The sequence below is a fragment of the Falco naumanni genome, chromosome 6 (genome assembly GCF_017639655.2).
Source record: "Falco naumanni isolate bFalNau1 chromosome 6, bFalNau1.pat, whole genome shotgun sequence".
Lineage (NCBI taxonomy): Eukaryota > Metazoa > Chordata > Aves > Falconiformes > Falconidae > Falco > Falco naumanni.
In genome coordinates this window covers 78,591,805-78,610,933 of record NC_054059.1, presented here as the reverse complement: position 1 = coordinate 78,610,933, position 19,129 = coordinate 78,591,805, and the positions used below count along the sequence as shown (strand labels likewise).

The 19,129-nt window shown below is 38.4% G+C and overlaps 1 protein-coding gene across 3 annotated transcripts in view; it reads left to right on the top strand.

Annotated features, from left to right (window-relative positions):
• The window catches only part of ITSN2 (intersectin 2), an 87,422-nt gene that overhangs the window by 26,960 nt on the left and 41,333 nt on the right, over positions 1 to 19,129 (top strand). For all 3 annotated transcript variants that reach the window (XM_040597849.1, XM_040597850.1, XM_040597851.1), the window contains exons 3-14: positions 5,963 to 6,055; positions 7,710 to 7,773; positions 9,414 to 9,577; positions 10,828 to 11,025; positions 11,321 to 11,417; positions 12,995 to 13,137; positions 14,418 to 14,481; positions 16,220 to 16,357; positions 16,464 to 16,549; positions 17,541 to 17,803; positions 18,499 to 18,648; positions 18,877 to 19,017. In XM_040597849.1, coding sequence (XP_040453783.1) covers positions 5,963 to 6,055; positions 7,710 to 7,773; positions 9,414 to 9,577; positions 10,828 to 11,025; positions 11,321 to 11,417; positions 12,995 to 13,137; positions 14,418 to 14,481; positions 16,220 to 16,357; positions 16,464 to 16,549; positions 17,541 to 17,803; positions 18,499 to 18,648; positions 18,877 to 19,017 — 1,601 coding nt within the window. The remainder of the gene's footprint in view (positions 1 to 5,962; positions 6,056 to 7,709; positions 7,774 to 9,413; positions 9,578 to 10,827; positions 11,026 to 11,320; positions 11,418 to 12,994; positions 13,138 to 14,417; positions 14,482 to 16,219; positions 16,358 to 16,463; positions 16,550 to 17,540; positions 17,804 to 18,498; positions 18,649 to 18,876; positions 19,018 to 19,129) is intronic.

The following is a 19,129-nucleotide window of genomic DNA, read 5'->3' as shown; positions in this document are numbered from 1 at the left end:
GCTGAGAGCCTCTGTGAGGCTTGTGAAAGGAGGTTGCATGTGGCTCCTGCCATGACCTGGCAGGGAGCTGGGAATAGGAGGTGCATTCCTCAAGGAAGAGCAGGTGGTACGTTGAGGTGGACCCAAAGCTACCACAGTAGTAGCGCATAACATGTTTGCACACCTAAATGAGAATTAAGTGCTTATTATCAGTCAGCATTTTCTCCTGTGTTTGAGACAAAGAATCAACAGGAAAGGAGGGAAGTAAATATTGAAAAAAGCAATAACACAGAGGAGGAGTCTGGAAATTTAGACTCATCGTAAAATGTTCTGTGTATTTTCAGACTCCTGGAGTGTTTACTCACCACTGAGGAAGAATTAGAAGTGTGATTCAGCATCTCACTTGGGAGCATTAAATCCAATCTGTAATAAATAATTCTGTGGTAAACTTACCTACAAACACAGACAGAGGAAGACTGGAATTATTAGTCTTATACCAAACAACTCTCAAGTCTCCTAATGGGATATAGTAATGCAATTGCTGATTACATTAAGGAAAACCCCTTGTTGTGCAGCTCAAGGCATACTGCTGCGTGTCTGTGTTGAAATTTCCCCATCTTTAAACATGAGGATAAATATTTATTTAGAGTCATTATGAAGCTTGGTGCTAGTTTTTTTGGATGGTTAAAAAGGAGGTGGTGGTATAATCACTCATCCTTGCGACTTGTACAAGGAATGCTCTTTCAATTCAGGTTTATTATCTCTATTAATTAACTTTGTAGGTCATAAGAGCATAGGTTTTATTAGAGAAAAACAAACAACACCTATCAGTGAAAAACGCACATAGCTCTTTGGAGAGTGTGAGAAACATCTTGGGATTTTCCAGAAGTGAAAAATTGCCTTTATCCTTTTCACTAATAGTGTTGCTTTCAGTACAACTACCCTTTACCTGTGGGTAGTACCAACCAGTGGCAGAGGTCTTACAGAGCATTTTTCTTCTAGGATTGTGCTTTCTTTTCTCTCCTCTTTTTTCAATGGCAACTTACCATTTTAAGGAAAGAACAGTATGTGTTTCCATTTCTGATGTTGGCAGCCTGTCAAAGCAAGTCCTTTATTTTCAGAAGATTATCTGTCTGATAGTGTAAAGTATTGTAGTTCACTGCTACCTGGTGCCAGTTCAGAACATCTGAAGAGCCAAAGGTTCATCACTGCTCCATCAAGAAGATTCATACGTTTTGCCCCATCCTGTGATCAGAGGGGTGTCTGCAAAGAGGAGGTGCCTGCAGTTTGGTTTTGTGATTAGTGTATGACTTGCCATGAGTCGGGTCTGGGGCTGTGAGGAAGGAAGAACAGTGATGTCTCTGGGCGAAATTAATTGTTCCCTTCAGCTGGATCTGGCTTATGGGCAAGATGTTTCTCAGCCCTGGGATTGAAGGCATGTGGTGCAAAAAAATGTTGAGCTAAGCCGGGTAAGTTTGGATGGTATGTCTTGGATGGCAGATACTTCTGTTTGACTCTTCCTGCAGCTTTGTCTTTCCAAGAAAAGGAAGTTGTTACAGTTCAGTGTGCCCAAAACTTGGTTGGTTGTAAACCAGGCAGTGTAATCTTTTCTCGGCAGTGATGCTGAGTGGCCAGTTTTACCACTGGTGGTAGCTTTGGGGAGCAACCACAGTATATGTGAGGATTGTAGCATGTTTTGATGGTGATTGCACAGGAGGACTGAGTTTCAAACTAATTTTGTCTGTGGCAAGTCTTTGTTGTGATGGCCTTGGTTGTACTATAAGTAAACATGGCAATTACTCTGAAGAATGGTTCCATGACGTGCTTTGTGGAATTGCCAAGACCTTGTGATCTCCATTGTTCAAAGTGTTAATTTCAGGTAGACCAACGGGGTATTTTTACTTAGTATTTTGAGGAATCATAATTTAAATGACATTTTCTGTACATAGATTTCATATCACCAAATGGTAACGTGCAAGAGTTATGAGCACACGGTTAAGCTAAAAATAAGCAGTTGCAATGCTTTAACCTTTCCCCTTGTGCTGTGCTCTTTAGTTTTTCTGTTGCATGTTGGGGTGAGAGTTGGAAAAAACAGTGAGTCTTGTAAGTAAGAAGTGTTGGGTAGCGTTTGAATGCCCACACAGGTGCATCCCTACTGTAAGTTTTGGGTGTTGGTTTTGGTTTGTGTTTTTTTTTCCTTTTAAACAAATGTCCTGTGGTTATTAACCTGTATTCATAAAACAATGGCCTGTTTTAGTTCAGGCTGAAAATGGTGGAACGCTCTCTCTTAAGCAATGTTAGGTTAAAACTTAGTTTTCTGGGACTTTGTTCAGTTATAGGCAAGCACCAAAAATCTTACTGTTAGACTGGGAGAGCTGTGCTGACTTGAAGGTGTGCTGTTCTCTAGATCTGAATTCCTGTTGGAAAAAAAACCCATATTGCTTTCTAGAAGCTTGTAAGGAATCGCAGCTTTGGAAGGACTTTGAGTCCTGCCTTGCTACCCCTGTCCCTCCCCCATCTCATTTCTGACTGGAAATTAGTATGTTTTCATTCAGTCTTCTAAATTAAAAGATGCTCTTACATCTCCTTTTAGACATCTTAAATGTCAAAGTATTATTGAACGTTGTAGGTGTTGAGAGGTGTGGCTAAAATTTTCTGAACTGAAGGTGTTTTGAATTTATATTTACAAAGTATGTATATTGTAATATATTTACTTTTAAGTGACACACACAAATTATGTGAGAGGAGGTCTGCTTTGGATTTTAAGACTTACTATGTTTTCTTCCATGCCTATAAAAAAAAACAGTGGAGAGCATATCTTTGTGAAATTAATCACCAGAAAAAAAAATCTTAAGTCTCTGACCTCAGGGATAGGGAAAATCTGAAATTCTTCTTGCCTTTGAAAGTAAATTAGTAGCAGGTTGGTCTTTTCAGGATATATATTAATTTTTCTGAAACATCCACACAGTATACTTTTGATGATGTGTGTTTGTGGTTACCACTTTGCTGTGACAGTAGCTGCTGAGGCTGACTTGCTAGGACAATGCTAGAAGCACTTGTTGCTACAACAATGTGGGTTATAGTCCAAGATAGTTGTTGTTTGTTTTTTTTTTAAATGAAACTTATACTTGCAAGAAACCTGTCATGGAGATGGTTGCTGGAGAAATGCTTTTGCATGTTTAATCTGGGAATGAATGAACTATGCTAATGGCATCATTTTAGCAGTAAAGTGTGCGTCTAAAGGACTTCTGTTACGGCTGCACTGGTGATACTCACACACACATCTGCCTGGCTAGGATCAGCAGCGTGAAGTGCATGGTGGTAAGAGTCAGCAAAGCTGGAGATGGGGTACTGTGAGCCATCATGCACCCCACACCCTCTGCCTTTGAGAGCTCTGGGTTGCTATCAGGGCAGCGACAGTCTGTGTGTCAGAGAAAAGCTATCACAGCTCAGAGCAAAAATGTGTAAAATATTCAGTGTGCAAAGAATAGTGAGATTCTTGGGAAGTGTTAATGAAGGCAAAAATGAGAATGAAGGGTGAATGTGCATCTTGAAACACTTCTTGAATGAGATGTTAATTGTTGTAATAGTTAGAGGTGTGAATCTGGTGATTTGTGAACTGCAAGATTTTAAAACATTTGAGACAATGCCATGTGGAGCTTTGAATTTCATATTTGGAGAGGAAACTTAATTTACCAGATTTCATTCAAATAGATGTTTTGATGAAATATATTAGAAGAGTTTCAAGATTGATTGCCATCTTTTGTGAGATGTAATATGAAATTGTGCATTTTGGTACATGTTTAAAGAAGCTTCCTTATTAGAGAGGCTGTGGTGGTGGTAACTCCGGTCAAGGAATTGTGCTGTATTTCTAGGACTTCGCAACCACTGACCACATGAAGATACTGCAGTGATCTTAATCCTTCTGTCAGTGATTGTAAAAAGCTGAGGAGTGTTGTAGCTACCTGTTTCAAAAGATGATCAAAACGTGGTATTTCATATAAGGAAAATGTGATGTTGCTAGTATTTTATTTTTCATAAATGAAAGAACTGGTCAGGTTTTCTGAAATTGCTGCTGACAACTTTAGGAGCACTTCTTCATCTTGTCCAGATAATTTCTGTAAGCATTAACCACATCATGCACTTTCCATTCATAGCTTAAAATTAACATTTGAAAAAGATTTAAGTGCCACTCTGATTTTTGCCATTGGGCATAAGTTGTCCTCATTCGTGTATTAGAGCAATATTCACCCTGCTGATCAACTTTCAGGCACCTGGTTTAGATTTATTTAGATTTATTATTGTATCTATTTTAGATTTATTATCATATCTAATTTAGATTTATTTAAACTCACTTAATTAGAAGAGAAAAGGGGCAGTTCTTGAAGTGCAGTTTTGTGTGCAGCCTGCAAGAAGACCTGTTCATTGAGGACACACAAAAGAAAATTGGTATACCCTCAAGAGGGGGAAGTAAAACTCCAAATTCAGGTGCATAGAGGTGGTATTCTAATGCCTTCCCATCTTTTCTGTCATTCATCTCCCCAGTGAATTTCTGGTTTGGTTTGTTTTTTTAAAAAAAACAATTTGTATTTCCCTACTAAAGCAGCAGGGATGAAGAACTGAATTTGTACACGTGTGAGAAGAATGACAGTCTTAACAGGACCTTCATAAGAGGAGACATTAAGGTTTTTTTGGAAAATGTGTTTGCATGTATGGATAAACACAGATGAGAGATGATTATCAGCATCAATGTCTCTATATTGTATATTTGTTATTCTCTGAGAAACAGTAAGAAACCTGTTGAAATATTGTAGAATCAAAGCTTTGAAATTACGTTTATGTAGGAAAAGAGGAAGCATTTTATAGCAACTTTAAAAGTGCTGTGGTTTTTAAAGCAATTTGTTAATATCTCATTTGAATAATTATTCTCTTGACTGTCTTTTAGTGAGCAATACAAATACTTGAGCAACAGATTAACAGTTCTTTGGAAGTGGTAATGCTCAATAGAATGTATTTTTGAAGGATTTTTCTGAAGTAATATCCTTTTAATGCTGTTTCCAGAGTTTCCATTCAGAATTTTGGCTAATTCTTGCATTATTGATTTGAAAAAATCAGATATTTGTCAAGAACTTCCTGATTAAATCTTCTGCCTACTTAAAAACCAAACCTAAACCCAGTTATTTCTGGCAAACTACTTTTCCTGCAAAGGACGCACACCCTGACCTTTACACATCAGGTTGGAGCATTTCTGAAAGCCACTCTGGTTCTGCCTGGTATATCAGCACAGCTCTGTAAACTTGATTATTCCTTGCAATTTCTCTTTGTTACTTTGAAGTTGTAATGTTTTATACTTGTGTTTTTGTTTTGTTTTGTTTTTAATTAAGCATTGGAAAATGGTGAGTTGAAATTGTATGCTGTTTAAAAAAACCAAACCAACAACCCAGAGTGTTACGCCTTTGTCAGACAAAACCAACATTATTTTGTTAGCAGTCCCAATTTTGGTTTTAGAGTATTGAAAAGGCAAAGCATGAGTCTTTTTTGGCAGCTGTAGCGTTAGCCCTGTGTGTGAGAACCTTTAAGTGACGTTGAATGCCATTTGTTTTATCGGCGAACCAGAGGAGGATTCAGTTCACACAGGGTATGGTGAGCAACGTGCATCCTGCCGGGGATGCTGACAATCAGCAGCAACAGGAAACTGCTTTGCACCAGCTTTGAAGGACGCCAGAGCTTGTTTGAAAGCCAAGTGTAAAGCAGTCTAGCTGAGGGATTGTCTCAGCTAGTGCTTGCACATCTGGGAAGCAGGTTTGTGTTTCACAATGTCCTTGCCAAACTGGTAGGAGCTGGGTGTGTCAAGATCTAACTTAGTCTTTTGAGAAGCCAAGCATTTATTTTACAAGTGACATGCTGTATTTTTAAAAAGTCTTCAATCTGGTGATTCAGTGTTTTGGAGTTGTTTGTTGTTTTGTTTTTTTTTTTCCCTTAGGAGGTCCGAACATATGGGCCATCACCTCTGAAGAGCGGGCCAAGCATGACAAGCAGTTTGATAGCCTTAAACCCACAGGAGGCTACATTACAGGTTGGTCTGAGATTCTGCATTACACATTAACTTCTGTGTACACATAAATATCTCTGTAAAACAGTTTGAAAACTACATCCTATTTCTAGCCCTTTGTTGTGTGATTAATAACCATACTCTTTGGGCAAACAGCCATGGGTTACTACTAAACTTCTACAAGCTTTTGGCTGAAGTTTGGCACAGGACTGCTCTTTCATTAACCATGTCACTTCTGAAGCTAGCAGTTATGTGCTGTCATTCTGTCTAGTTTCAAAAAACAAAGAATATCAGACAAAATCTGTGCTTAGATGGGAGGCTGCCAAGGAGCACTTACAGTAGCTATTGTGGAAAGTGACGCCAGAGACACCAGAAGTGGCTCTTCTCTGTCTGAACAGTGTTGGAGAATGCTGTGCTGTTTAGATATCTTTGTCTTGGAGGAGGAGGCAGGGAGGGAGATGCTGACAGCTTGTCCCTGTTAATGACTGCTTGAAAGTTATTAACCCCTGGGCCTTCAGTGAGTTCTGGATAGGCAAATGGCATTTTGCAGTGGCCTGCTGTCAGTTCCAGTCGCATTCAGCTACTTCTCCTCTGAAACAATTGGGTCACGTTGCTGTGTGCCTTGGGATTTGCAGTTTTTAGATTTAAGAATCTGCTTGTGATACCAAGAAAAGACTCAAGTTCACTGGCAAAGATGACTTAATTGCTGTTTGCGTGCAGATGAGCACTGAAGACCAGCCCTGATCATTCTTACCTGCCTTATCTGTCTGGTGACTCCACTGTCCTCGCTTTTCCGCTTTTGGGGCTGAAAAGGACTGAGGAGAGAGTGGGAAGTTGTCTGGAACATGCATGTCTTCTGGCAGAGTAATACATAACTTCTACTTTGGCCAAACAGCACTGGGAGGCTGGTATTTACCACCAGCTGAAAAGTATGCAGTGCCAGGGGCTGCCTTTAGGCCACATCTGGGCTCTTACCTGCACGTATGTCTGCAGGCTTCATTAATTATTTGGCAAGTGCTTGGAGTGAAAGGTTGTGTATGAATATAAGGGAAGAAAGAGCTGACAGAAAAGCATGAAGTCTTGGCTTTTAAGCATCTGTAATGCACTCATAGGTAAGCATAAAAACCACTATCCGTGTTTTATTATGCATTTGTTTATGGCATAATCGGTACCATTTGATGGAACTTGGTATGGGAATGCATAGCAGTCCCCTTCCTGAAATACTGGAATAGTGGATGTTCTCTGATGGAACAGAATATTATCTAGAGAGGCAATACCGGCTCAAGTTAGAGTGGATAAAGGAGAAGGAAAGAAATAGCATATTCAGCCTTTCCTGTAAAAGTAATTGAGTCAGGACTAAATCATCAGTCATTTTTACTTCTTTAAATCTCACATCTTTTAAATGGTTAGCAGCTGTTGATTTGTGACCTGTTAAAGCTTTTTTTGTAGCTATTTTAAATAACTTCTCGGAGCAAAGATTCAGGATTACAGAATACTTGGGTATCTGACAGTTGCTGTCACCAGGGATGGAGTTAGGTGGTACAAAACTGGAAAGATTGGCATCTAGCATGCTGGTTCCTTTTGAAAATCTGGTCCCACAAAAGTGTCCTGAGATCTTCTGAAAAATCTATGTCTGTAGTATAAAAGTCTACCGTTTTTTTTTTTTTGTTTATCATAGGTGATCAAGCACGTACCTTTTTTTTGCAATCAGGTCTACCAGCTTCAATTCTTGCTGAAATATGGTAAAGTATTTACTTTTTTTTTTTTTAACATGGGAGATGTGTAGCATTCAAATATTGCCTTTGGTGTGTTGTGTTGTCTTAAGGAGGCTTTCAGCAAAGTAGGAGTGTTGTATGAATCATTGTTTCAATTTTATTAAATTTAGGGGAAGGATTGAGCCCGTATGTGTACCAACACAATTAAAAAGCAATATTTTTTTAAAGTCTTTCTTAGGCTGTTAATTCAAATTAGATCATTCTGAACACAGCCTTTTTAAACTATAGTAAGTGCTTCAAACAAAAAGCAATGATAAATTGCAAGGCTTTTGTAGAGGGAAGTGCCTGTTGGAGTGCCACAAAGGTCATTGTTAACCCTTGTCTTTATATTTGAAATAATAGCATGGAAAAAGAGGTAAAAAAATAACACTTTAAATAGTAATATGGAAAAAGAGGTAAATACTGGGGCAATGAATTGCTGGAGATACCAAATTGAATGATGTTTTAAAGAATATTAACTGCTTAAGATTAAGTGTGCTACTAAACTGGGAGTGGAAAATACTCTGGAAGTAGAAGACGGGAAAAAAAAAAACTGAAGCCACAGAAAATGTTAGTAGGAGGTCAGTTATACTGTATAATACCAACCAATTCCGTAATGCTGGAACTGGAAGAAGTGCTGTTCTTTGCAGCATGTATGTGGTGATTGCAACACTCAAAAAAACCATTTTCTTCTTTGTAACTCTTCAGTCACTAGAATACTGTGTTCATTTGGGGATACTTGGTTGTTACCAAGATCTTCACCTGTTAAAAGACATGGAGTGGAGGCTCATAGTAACTAAGAACAACTCGCTTGTGAAAGAATACTACAGAATCTAACTACATGCAAAGTTATTTTCTTCTTCAAACACTAGAAAAGAGTGGTAAGGAATTTTTTCCACAGGACCTTGGCATTTTGTACTGAAGAGTAACAGAATGAAAGGGAAAATGTAGTTAAATATCAAGTAGGATTTTTTAATTCTCCTAATTCTATTTACAGTCCTGTGCCTAGTCCTCTCATGTTTAAGTATTAACAAGATCTCATATTTTCTGTCTGACCAGAAATTTTCTGTTTATATATGCACTGTTGCATATATTTCCTGTTGTATTTATTTGGAAAAGTGTTGAAAGATGACAGTGTGGTTTAAAAAAACCCAACACTATTTGTGAATTAATGGAGTTTTCATAGTGGTATATAGTGTCTTTACCAGGTTTCTGTGTACTCCTGTTTCAGACTCTTGCGTTAATTCCCTACATTACCAAACATTAATTAAAATAATTAGCCTAGCTAGTAGCATAGAAAAAAGCATAGCAGAGGCAGCAAGTGTATCTACTGAGCAGGATACTACTGCTTTTCCAAGTGTTTTCCTGTTTCTCAGGTTAAGTATTTAGTATACAGCATCTGTAAAACTGAACTCTGCAGAAGGCTACTAAGTGGGTAATCAAACTTATCAAACTTCTGAGGGTTTGAATGTTGTCAAAAGTGAAAGATCTACAGATGGTTGCAGTAAGTTTCTTGTTTTCTTGTACAAAACCAGTAAATAAATCTGATAGAAGAGCTTCTCATTAAGTGAAGAAGTTAAATTTACATTTCTTCCTTGCAGGCTTTTCTAACTTTATTTTATTTTAAGGACACTATCGGACCTGAACAAGGATGGAAAAATGGATCAACAGGAGTTCTCTATAGCCATGAAACTCATCAAGCTGAAATTGCAAGGACAGCACTTGCCTGCGGTTCTCCCTCCTGTCATGAAACAAACTCCAGTATTTTCGCCGCTAATGTCAGCTCGCTTTGGTACTTATGAATATATAATTACTTAGTGTTTAGTGGTAAAACCCCACAGTTAATTTCAGACAAATACAAGCATTAATCTGACCACAATAGTTGAGTGCATCAGTGGGGAAAAAAACCCCAAGGATATTCTGATTTAGGAAATTCAAAGTCACTTTCTTGACACTTTTTATAATTTCATTCTTTGAAGACATTTAATAATAAAGAAAAACCTTCTACTGAATTTTGACATGAGGTGCAGGAAGGCCATTGACATCTGCCATCTGACTTGCAGGCTGTCATCTTGTACTGGTGGTCTTTTTTTGTCTCCCTCCTACTCATTCACCTATTTATACTTGGGGTTTTTTAAAGTTAAACTTAGTAAAGGTCAAAGTTTTGGTAGAACACTTATTTAAAGTATTTTTTCCAAATTTAATTGGATTGTCTGTTTTGTCGATACGATCGATTGAATATGAGTCTGCTTACTTTTTTTTTCCCCTTCTGATGGTGTTTTGGGATTCAGTGCATGCCTGTTATTTAGTACCTACTTTTTTTCTGAAATCAGATGTATGCCTCTAGTAATTACATACATGGTTTAAAATGTCTGTCCATCACTAAATCTTGTGTGTTTGCATGCAAATGCATGTGTTTATAGATAGCTATGGTTGGCATATGATTACTTCCTACTAACCTTCCATCATCTCATCTGCATACTGTTGTCTTTGACAAGATCCAGCCAGTAATTCAAGTGCTTACTTGCTTCAGGCAGCTGTCTTAAAGAAACCATTTGATAGGCTTAAGTCCCTAAGTATGCACTTTTCACAGGTATGGATTCTTCCTAAGCCAACACTTGGAAGAGTCTTAGTTCAGAAACAATACCAGCTTTTTCCCTGTAGAGGATTGTCACAACTTCTGACTTGCATTTGAAGTCTCTCTCGGGGGCCAGATATGGAAAGGCTTGTTGAAGAGCTAGTTGAAGATGCAATTACAGAAAACCAGATCTTACTCGTTTGTGAAATACTAGTTAAATATACACTGAGAATTAATTGCTTGCAAGGATTATTTTTTTCTTAAATTCATGTTCTTCAATGTATTTTTCTCTGTGTCTTCTCTAAATTTTAGAGAAAAAGTAAATATTATACATGAGCATCTATTTTAACTCATTGTATCTCTGGACACAGGTTGTTTTGTGTAGTTTCTGCCTAGCATAATGGACCCAATTTCTTGCTGGAGCCTCGCAGTATTAAATCATGACTTGTTGGATTTTGCTCTAGGAATGGGTAGTATGCCAAATCTGTCCATGCCAACGTCTATGTCCACGATCACACCATTAGCTCCCATGTCTCTGACCTCCATGACTTCCATTCCTCCTTTGGTTATCTCTGCTCCCCTGGTGCCTTCTGCCAGTACCTCCTCGTTGCCAAATGGAACATCCAGCCTTCTGCAGCCTTTGTCCGTACCTTTCTCTTCAAGTAAGTATAGTACAGCGCAGTACTTGCTTTCAGAATTGTGAATCTCATTTTCTCTATGGCTAGTTTCAGACAGGAATGCTACTACTTGTATGTGAGCTAAAAAAAAAACATGTTAAATTGTATTTCTTCCAAAGTTGACATTTGTCAAATCTGTTCTAACTAGTTAATCTTAACAACAGGGCACTGATTAGCTTTTCTTACTTCTGTCAAAGCCTTGAGTGTTTATTACGAAGTTTTACCTTCTACCCAGTTGTTTTACAGTTTTTGGTGGGTTTTTTTTGTTTGTTTGTTTCAGCACTGCCTCATACTGGTTCTTTAGGTCCCATGGCAGGAGGGTTTGGTGGTACTAGCATACAGAAGGCACAGTCATTGATCGATTTAGGATCTAGCAGGTATGAAAGTTAATTTTAAAATGGTTGTGTCTTAAACTTGAGTAGCATACCTTCCAAAACTTAAAGAGCATTTCTATTTTCAAAGTATATTCATTAAAAATGAGTCCATCTGATATAATCTACAAAGTCTGAATATAGATTGTTTTGATATGCACAATAATCTTTTCAATAAATCTGATAAAACTATCTGAAGTAGGAGAGGAGTTCAAATGGGAGAAAGTGGCACCGAAAAGAAAGGAATGTACCTCATTAGTAAATAGAAGTAAAACTTACCAAGTGGTTATAAAAGCAATGTTCAAGGATTGATGGGCTTGTTCATTATAGAGGGCACTGTGTAGTTAGCAGGCATGTAAGAATAGTATTGGTTATAAATATTTATGTGTGAGTTTGTTTTATGAATAATAGAAGATTATGAATCTTTATTATCGGCTGCTCCGTTTCACTGGTTTTAGAGCTTTGCCATAGATGAAGTGAGGGACTAGGCTGAGACCTAGATGCTAGCTGGGCATCCCGGGAGCAGTCTCCCAAAAGGCAGTCCAGAGAGCATCTCCGCCCCAGCTCAGCTCCAGGAGGTGACCCAGAAGTGCTCGCACCTCTTGGCTGCTGATACAAGGCCTGAGGATGAACGCGTGTCAGACTCTGGGCTCCTCATACAGGCAGACAGACACCTGATGTTAGCAGACGTTCGGTAAGATGGTGGTACGCACGCTGTGTGCCTGTAATAATATTTTTTGTTTGTTTTTTTTAATTGGAAGGTTTTCTTTGCTGGTGTTACAGTGTTACAAAGTAGCTCTTCTTCAGTGTTGCTGTTGACAGCATTTCCACCATTGCCTTATCTAATTCAATGCAAAGGATGTCTATCCAGCATCTCGCCAGAAAGGTTTTGTTTCTGTCAGCATTCTTTGCTGCCTTGCATTCCTGCAAATAGCTTTTTACTTGACAGAGTAGGGGATTACCTTAAACAAGGCAAGCTGGATGCACCTGGTTTTGTCTGATCTTCAAAGGTGGGACGCTGTGAAAATATGCTGGGAGTTGCAGGCAGAATTTTTGCAGGTAGATCTAAATGCTCAATCAGCACTATTCTGCAGAAACTGAATGACTTTGAAAACTTCCATTCAGCCTGTCGTTGTCACTAATAGAAGAGGTAGGGGTGTAATACAGTGGCTTTAGAACCTGCTTTTGGTTGTGAGTTTATCAGATACATTTTTATGCTCATGGTTATTCATTTACATACTACTTAAAGTTACTTAGACATCTGTCCAGTGCTTCATAGCCCTTGTAAACATTCTTACAAAAGCTGAGTTTTCCTACAGTAGTAGTATGCAGTGGTGACTGATTAATTATGCAACATAAGTGCCTGTGATACCAAGGGAACAGGATCTTGAAATGTGTCCCTACTTTCACAGTAAAATTCCATCTTAGTGATGAAAATATAGCAAGTTAGCAGAAGTAAAACTTTGTGGAAGTTGTTTCATATTACCCACAGATGCCATATATTTTCTGTTCCAATACCTGTTTATTAAGCCAAGAAACTTAGAGTTCTTTCTTTATCTTTGTATATGTGTGTTGTATTACAGCTCAAATTCTTCATCTAGTGCTTCATTAGCTGGGAATTCACCAAAGATTGCATCCTCAGACTGGGCGGTTCCTCAGGCCTCTAGATTAAAGTACAGACAGAAATTTAACAGTCTTGATAAAAGTATGAGTGGATATTTATCAGGTGAGTATGGCATTTGATACAGAGGGGGGAGAATGAGCAGTCTTTTCTGCCTTTGGAGTGTCACAGGCTGAGGGGTGAAATCCCGGCTTGGGATTTGACTGCCATATGAAATAAAAGCTGACATTGTTTGACATTCAGACATACTCAGGAAAGCGTGGGTTTCAGCTAGTGGTTCCAGTCAGCCAAGAAATGGAAATACCATCAGTTTATTGGCTTGGGCTCTGTGTTAGACCTGGAGGGGGAGCCTGAGGAAGCAGCAGTCTCCCCAGGCAGAGTGGGGAGGCTACAGCAGGAGACAAGAAGAAAATAGTAGCAGTGGTGGGATCTAACTAGAAGAGCCTGAGAACCAAAAGGCTGGGGAAGTTAGCCCCATGGAGTCAGCAGTCATTTTTCAAGCATCACTCTTTGGACTGAGACTCCTTCTTAAGACTTTGTAAAATGGGGAACATATCATGATTGGTTTTGTGCCCTGTGCTCCTATGTATATATGCTAGTAATTGCTTAGATATTTGGGCTTTATCTTTTCAAAGAAAGTGATTCAGGAAAGACACTGCAGTACTGCAGCCATGTTTGGAATTTTTCAGAAGTAATTTAAGGTAGTTATTCTTGGTTGACTTTCAGTGATATTTATGCCATACCACAGCATTATGGTGGTTTCAAAAGACTAAATGCAAAGTTAATACAAGAGTAGAGTTTTATAAAACTGGATTACTCACTGTAATGCAGTGATTGGAGCCCTGGATGAGCAGTTATTAGTTGTAAAGTTAGTATGTATTTTGAATAAGCACTTACCTAGCTTACAAAAAAAAGGAGGACAGTTCTCTGTTTCAAAAAAGGGACTCAATGCTTTTTGTCTTGCTCAGTTGATTTTGGCCTGAAGGTTTCATTGACCTGCCTAGAAAGGTATATGGTTCTTTACTATCAAAGGAAAACCAACAGCTTTCCAGCATGCTAGCTCAAGGTTTAGGTAGACAGTCAGCTGTGCTTTTTTAACAGCTGTGAGGATTACCTTAAATACGTGTTTTTCATGTGAGCTTTTCTGGTAGGTGCTCTGAGGGGGGGCGGGGGGTGGAGGGAGGGAAGTACACAAGAATACTTAATATCATTATCGTGTTCCTGTTGTTAAGCCTGGAAATAAAGCCAACTGTTAGCCTCTGATGAAAATGGATTAGATTAATATGAACTGGGCCATGTTTATTTTTAATGACCCACTTCTTGCTACATGTGAATCTTTGTTCAAAGTGTTTCTTTTTATTAAAACCTTTTACACTTTCACTAAGGATTTCAAGCAAGGAATGCCCTTCTGCAATCAAACCTTTCACAGACGCAGTTGGCTACTATTTGGTAAGTTTAGTTACTGATTATGAATTCACTGTTTGTGGTGTTGAAAGGATATGTACTTTATTTAATAAGAAATGATAAAGGGACACCATAGATCTAAAATCATAAACTGAAACTAAGCTACTTCTTAAACTAGTTCGTTCATTAGTAACAGTTTTAGAAGACACCATGACATATTATAATTTTTCACTCTTTGCATTTGTTTGTTGAACTCCATATAGTACAGATACTAATTTCAGTTTCTCATTCAGTGATGAACTAGTTCAGCTGAGATGAGGGCTTGTTAATTTTAAAAGTAGGATTCTGAAATCAAGCTTGTTAGTTTTTAGTTTTACTGCGGTCCCCGTAAAGATATCTACATCTTACATATCTGTTAAGACATGCCTTTACTCTGGTGATGGAAATGGTTACAGTTGTTTGAAGGCTTGAATAATATGCCCCGCTAGATATGGTAATTTGGATTACGCCTTCAGACATAACTCAGATGTTATACATAAAATTTAATGGCCCAGCAGAATTCACAGTACCTTTTTCTAAGTTCCCTTTCTTCTTCGTCTTTGTCGCAGGGCAGTCATTTGTTTGTCTTTAGAAGCAGCAAGCTGAAATATTCCTTGTATTTGTTCAGCTTGTTTGGTTGCATGCTGTGAAGGTAGAAATGGAGTGTCAGGTTGTATTCCCCCACTCGGGAGCATGGGGAAATGAAGCAGGTGTGTAGCGACTGTTTTCCTTCTGGGTGCCTAGCCTGAAGATAGCACTAGCCAATGCAAGGAGCTCTGTGTACCCACGTAGAGAGATTAACAGCCCAAATTTCAGTTTTGCCCAAAGCAAGATGTTACTAGTGGTTCTACTGGGGTGCTGCATTCGTGGTAATTACTGTAATAGTAGTACTGTTACGTGTGAATTATGCTTGTCTGTGAATGTAATAAAGTCTTATTTCATCATTTTCTTTTGTTTTTCACTGTGGTGCTGGGGTTTTTTGTTTGGTTGGATGGTTTCTGTTTGTATTTAGTAGGGTTTTTTTAACTGTTCTTCTTAAACAAGCAGTTACTTTATTAAACGTTTCACTGAAGTGCAGTCTAAGGATGCATTCCTGCAATTGTGTCTACATAGATAGTTCTTGGAGAAAGGTTCCTGCTTTCCTGCCTGCATCTCTGGTTTCCCACACATACCTCCACCACCCTGGTTGTGTGGGAAGCATTTTGTAGACTAACAATACAATTGTGTGGTTTGCCCTCTCTGTAGAGGGGGTGGGTGATCCTTTTCCTACCCGTGGAGGGTACTGTGGGGCAGCTCGTGTCTTCGTTGTACTGTTGAAGGAGACACAAGGGGTGGTGGTGGAAATTTTATGCAAAGGTTCGTGTTGTAGAATTTCATGTAATTCTGTATAATGTTTGCTTTTGTTTGGAAAAAAACCAACACTTGAAAAAGTGGTTTCTAGCATTTTGAGCTGGTTAAGAACAGTCCTGGTTTCTCTTCTCAGCTCTTCTCTTAGTGATGCAATAATTCAAGATATGTCTTTGCTGTATTTTATGAAAACGTCTGAATAGCAGTGCATTATTAAAGAAAATAATAGCTCCCTTCATCAGCTATTCATGTTATTAATTGTAGTTATTTTTGCCAGAACATTTTACAGGAATTCTCTATTTAAAAATATATATTTACAGTAAATTTTCAGCTGTCATTTGTGAGTGGCTGTGATGTCTGTTTGGTTCTAATTATTATTGCTGTTAAAACTGTGCAGGTCACTAGCTGATATTGATGGAGATGGACAGCTCAAAGCTGATGAGTTTGTGTTAGCCATGCACCTAACTGATATGGCCAAGGCCGGACAACCTCTGCCACTAACTCTGCCTCTTGAACTGGTGCCACCTTCTTTCAGGTATGTCACCGAGGGGAGTGAAACACAATATATTTTCAATGGAAGTGTTTCATACAAAGAAAACTGTGTTATTTCTCTAACAACGGTGGGGTTTTTTTCCCTCCAGAAGTGGAAAATATACTGAAAATATAAATGGAACCCTGCCATCTTACCAGCCTGTGCAAGAGGAGGAGCCACAGAAAAAACAGCCAGGTAAAATAGGGTTCACATTCTTAATGTATAGGGCTGTCTTTGAAGAGCACTGAAACCTTTGGATCCGATCCCTAGGGAGCTTCACTTCAGGAGCTAGATCCCTTTTAACTTGGATGGCAGGAAGGTCATTAAGCGGATGTAGTCAGCCTATTACATCTAATAGAATTGAGAAGGCAGAGATAGGGGCTATTTTTAGCTGTAGGAAAGGAAAAGTGTGATGATTAATAATGTATTTTTGCAAAGAAATCATTCATGGCCAAATACTGCCATGCTACTGCAATATTTTTTTTTCCACTGAAAGTTCCTGGCATTACTTTGTTCTGAACATTTTGAAAGCGAGGAGTTCCAATGTAGTTTAATTCTCAGAAAAGTAGATGCAGTTTGGACGTAACATAGATTGTACTATTGACTCCCTGATGCTACCAGCAAAGGTTGCTTGCATGCATACTGCGAGACACGACTTGCCTGTCTTTTTGGAAGGGTGGTTGCTGGGAGCCTAAACCATTCCTTTGTATCTCTTTTGATCATATAGTGCAGGAATTGAGCTTGATCCTGTTTTGTTTTCTGCTGTTTTTAACTCCAGGAGCTCTTACTGGGAGCACCCTTAAAAACCAAGATCTTTCTCTGTGTGTTAATGTTTCTTGCACAGTAAAACCTTTTTAACAGAAGATAGTCTTCTCCTAGATTTTAAAAGGAGGTCTTTTGAATTTTGGAGGAAAAAAGTAATTTTCATGGTCTGTTTTAAACTACAACACTTTATTCCAATTGCAAAAAAAAAAAAAAAAAAAAAAAAGAAAGACTTAGGAAAACTTGAAGTTATTTTTGAAAAGAAAAATAATACTTTAACAAATGTAAAATGCTTATATCATCCATGACCCAACAACCTGAGCTTGCCAAAAAGAAAGTATCTATCTTTAGTGGCATGACTGAGGTAGTACTTTGAGAGCAGTGTTTTGCACAGGACAGAAATAACCACCTTTCCTTATTTTAGTGACATTTGAGGACAAAAGGAAAGCCAACTACGAGAGAGGAAACATGGAGCTGGAAAAACGCCGTCAGGTCCTTTTGGAGCAGCAGCAGAGAGAGGCTGAACGTAAGGCTCAGAAAGAAAGAGAAGAACAAGAGCGAAGAGAGAGGGAACGTCAGGAACAGGAACGGAAAAAACAACTCGAAATGGAAAGGCAGCTGGAGAGACAACGAGAGTTGGAAAGACAAAGGGAAGAAGAAAGGAGGAAAGAAATAGAAAGGCGGGAGGTTGTTTTCTTGAAATTATTTTTTAATGCTTGAAGGAATATGTACATGCATACAGTATCTACTTAACAGTGCATTCAGGATTTGAATGCTGGCTTTAGTCCTGTCTCCTCGCATGGCCTTTGGCAGGTTGTCTTGGAAAGAGAACACCGTTTCTGTTTGGAAACATTGCGTCTCATAAATTAATAAAGTGTTGGTATAGGTTGAAGATTTTTCAGATACTTCATAGGCCAAATGAGGTTTTCTTGGACAGATTTCTTGCGTTTGTGCAAAAGTCTGTACCAAACAAGATTGTACGGAATTCGTAATGGATAATATTTTGACAGTTGAACTTGAGACAAATTTGCATCTACGTGGTGTTGCAGTGCACGCATAAGATATTTTATGTAGTTTTGTGAAATACTCAAGGGAGGTTATGAGCAATATTTGCCCATGTGCTCATTTGTGGGCGGTATTTCAAGCTAATTAGACTTTGTCTTTGAATTATGTAGCTTTTCTTCATCCAGAGTTCAGAGTATGGCATGAAGAATCTTACAGGATCACTTCCTCCATTCTTTGATGCTCTATGTAAAAGCACTTTAAAAAAGAAATACGTTGGTTGCTGTTATGCTATTTAGAAATAGAGCACGTTATATTAAATCATAGTCTCCAAGTTCTGTGTCTCCATTGGAATTTAAGGTAATGGAACTTTTCTGCAGGCAGCAAAGCAAGAACTTGAGCGCCAGCGACGATTGGAATGGGAGAGAATTCGTCGCCAAGAACTTCTTAATCAACGTAACAGGGAACAAGAAGAAATTGTCAAGTTGACCTCTAAAAAGAAGAGCCTTAATCTTGAATTAGAAGCCCTGGTAAGACGGAAATTTCACTACAATCTTGAAATACAGTATTTTAAAGTAGGCAAATCTGAGAGTCTATGTTAATGGTCTTTTAGGAGTTTCATTCCATTTTGAATGAGGAATCTAAAGCAGATATTTTGGGTTGTTTTACAGAATTGATCATAAAATAATTGCCCACAGATTTAGTGGAGAGGAAATTTTCGCTGTATGTGGTATAATTTGCCTTTGGTTTCTTTCTAGACGGACAAACATCAGCAAATCTCAGGCAGATTGGAGGATATTCGAAGCAAAAAGCGAATTCAAAAAACTGAACTGGAGGCTTTAGATAAGAAATATGACCAAGGAATCATGGAAGTCAAGCAACTACAACAGCAGCTTCAGGTATATAACTTTCTGTAGTTTTCCTTTACTTCCTATTCTGTGTTTCCATAATGCTGTTGATAATACATTCCCGTAGGGAGGAATAGTGAATCAGTTTGATTATAGTGAAGAG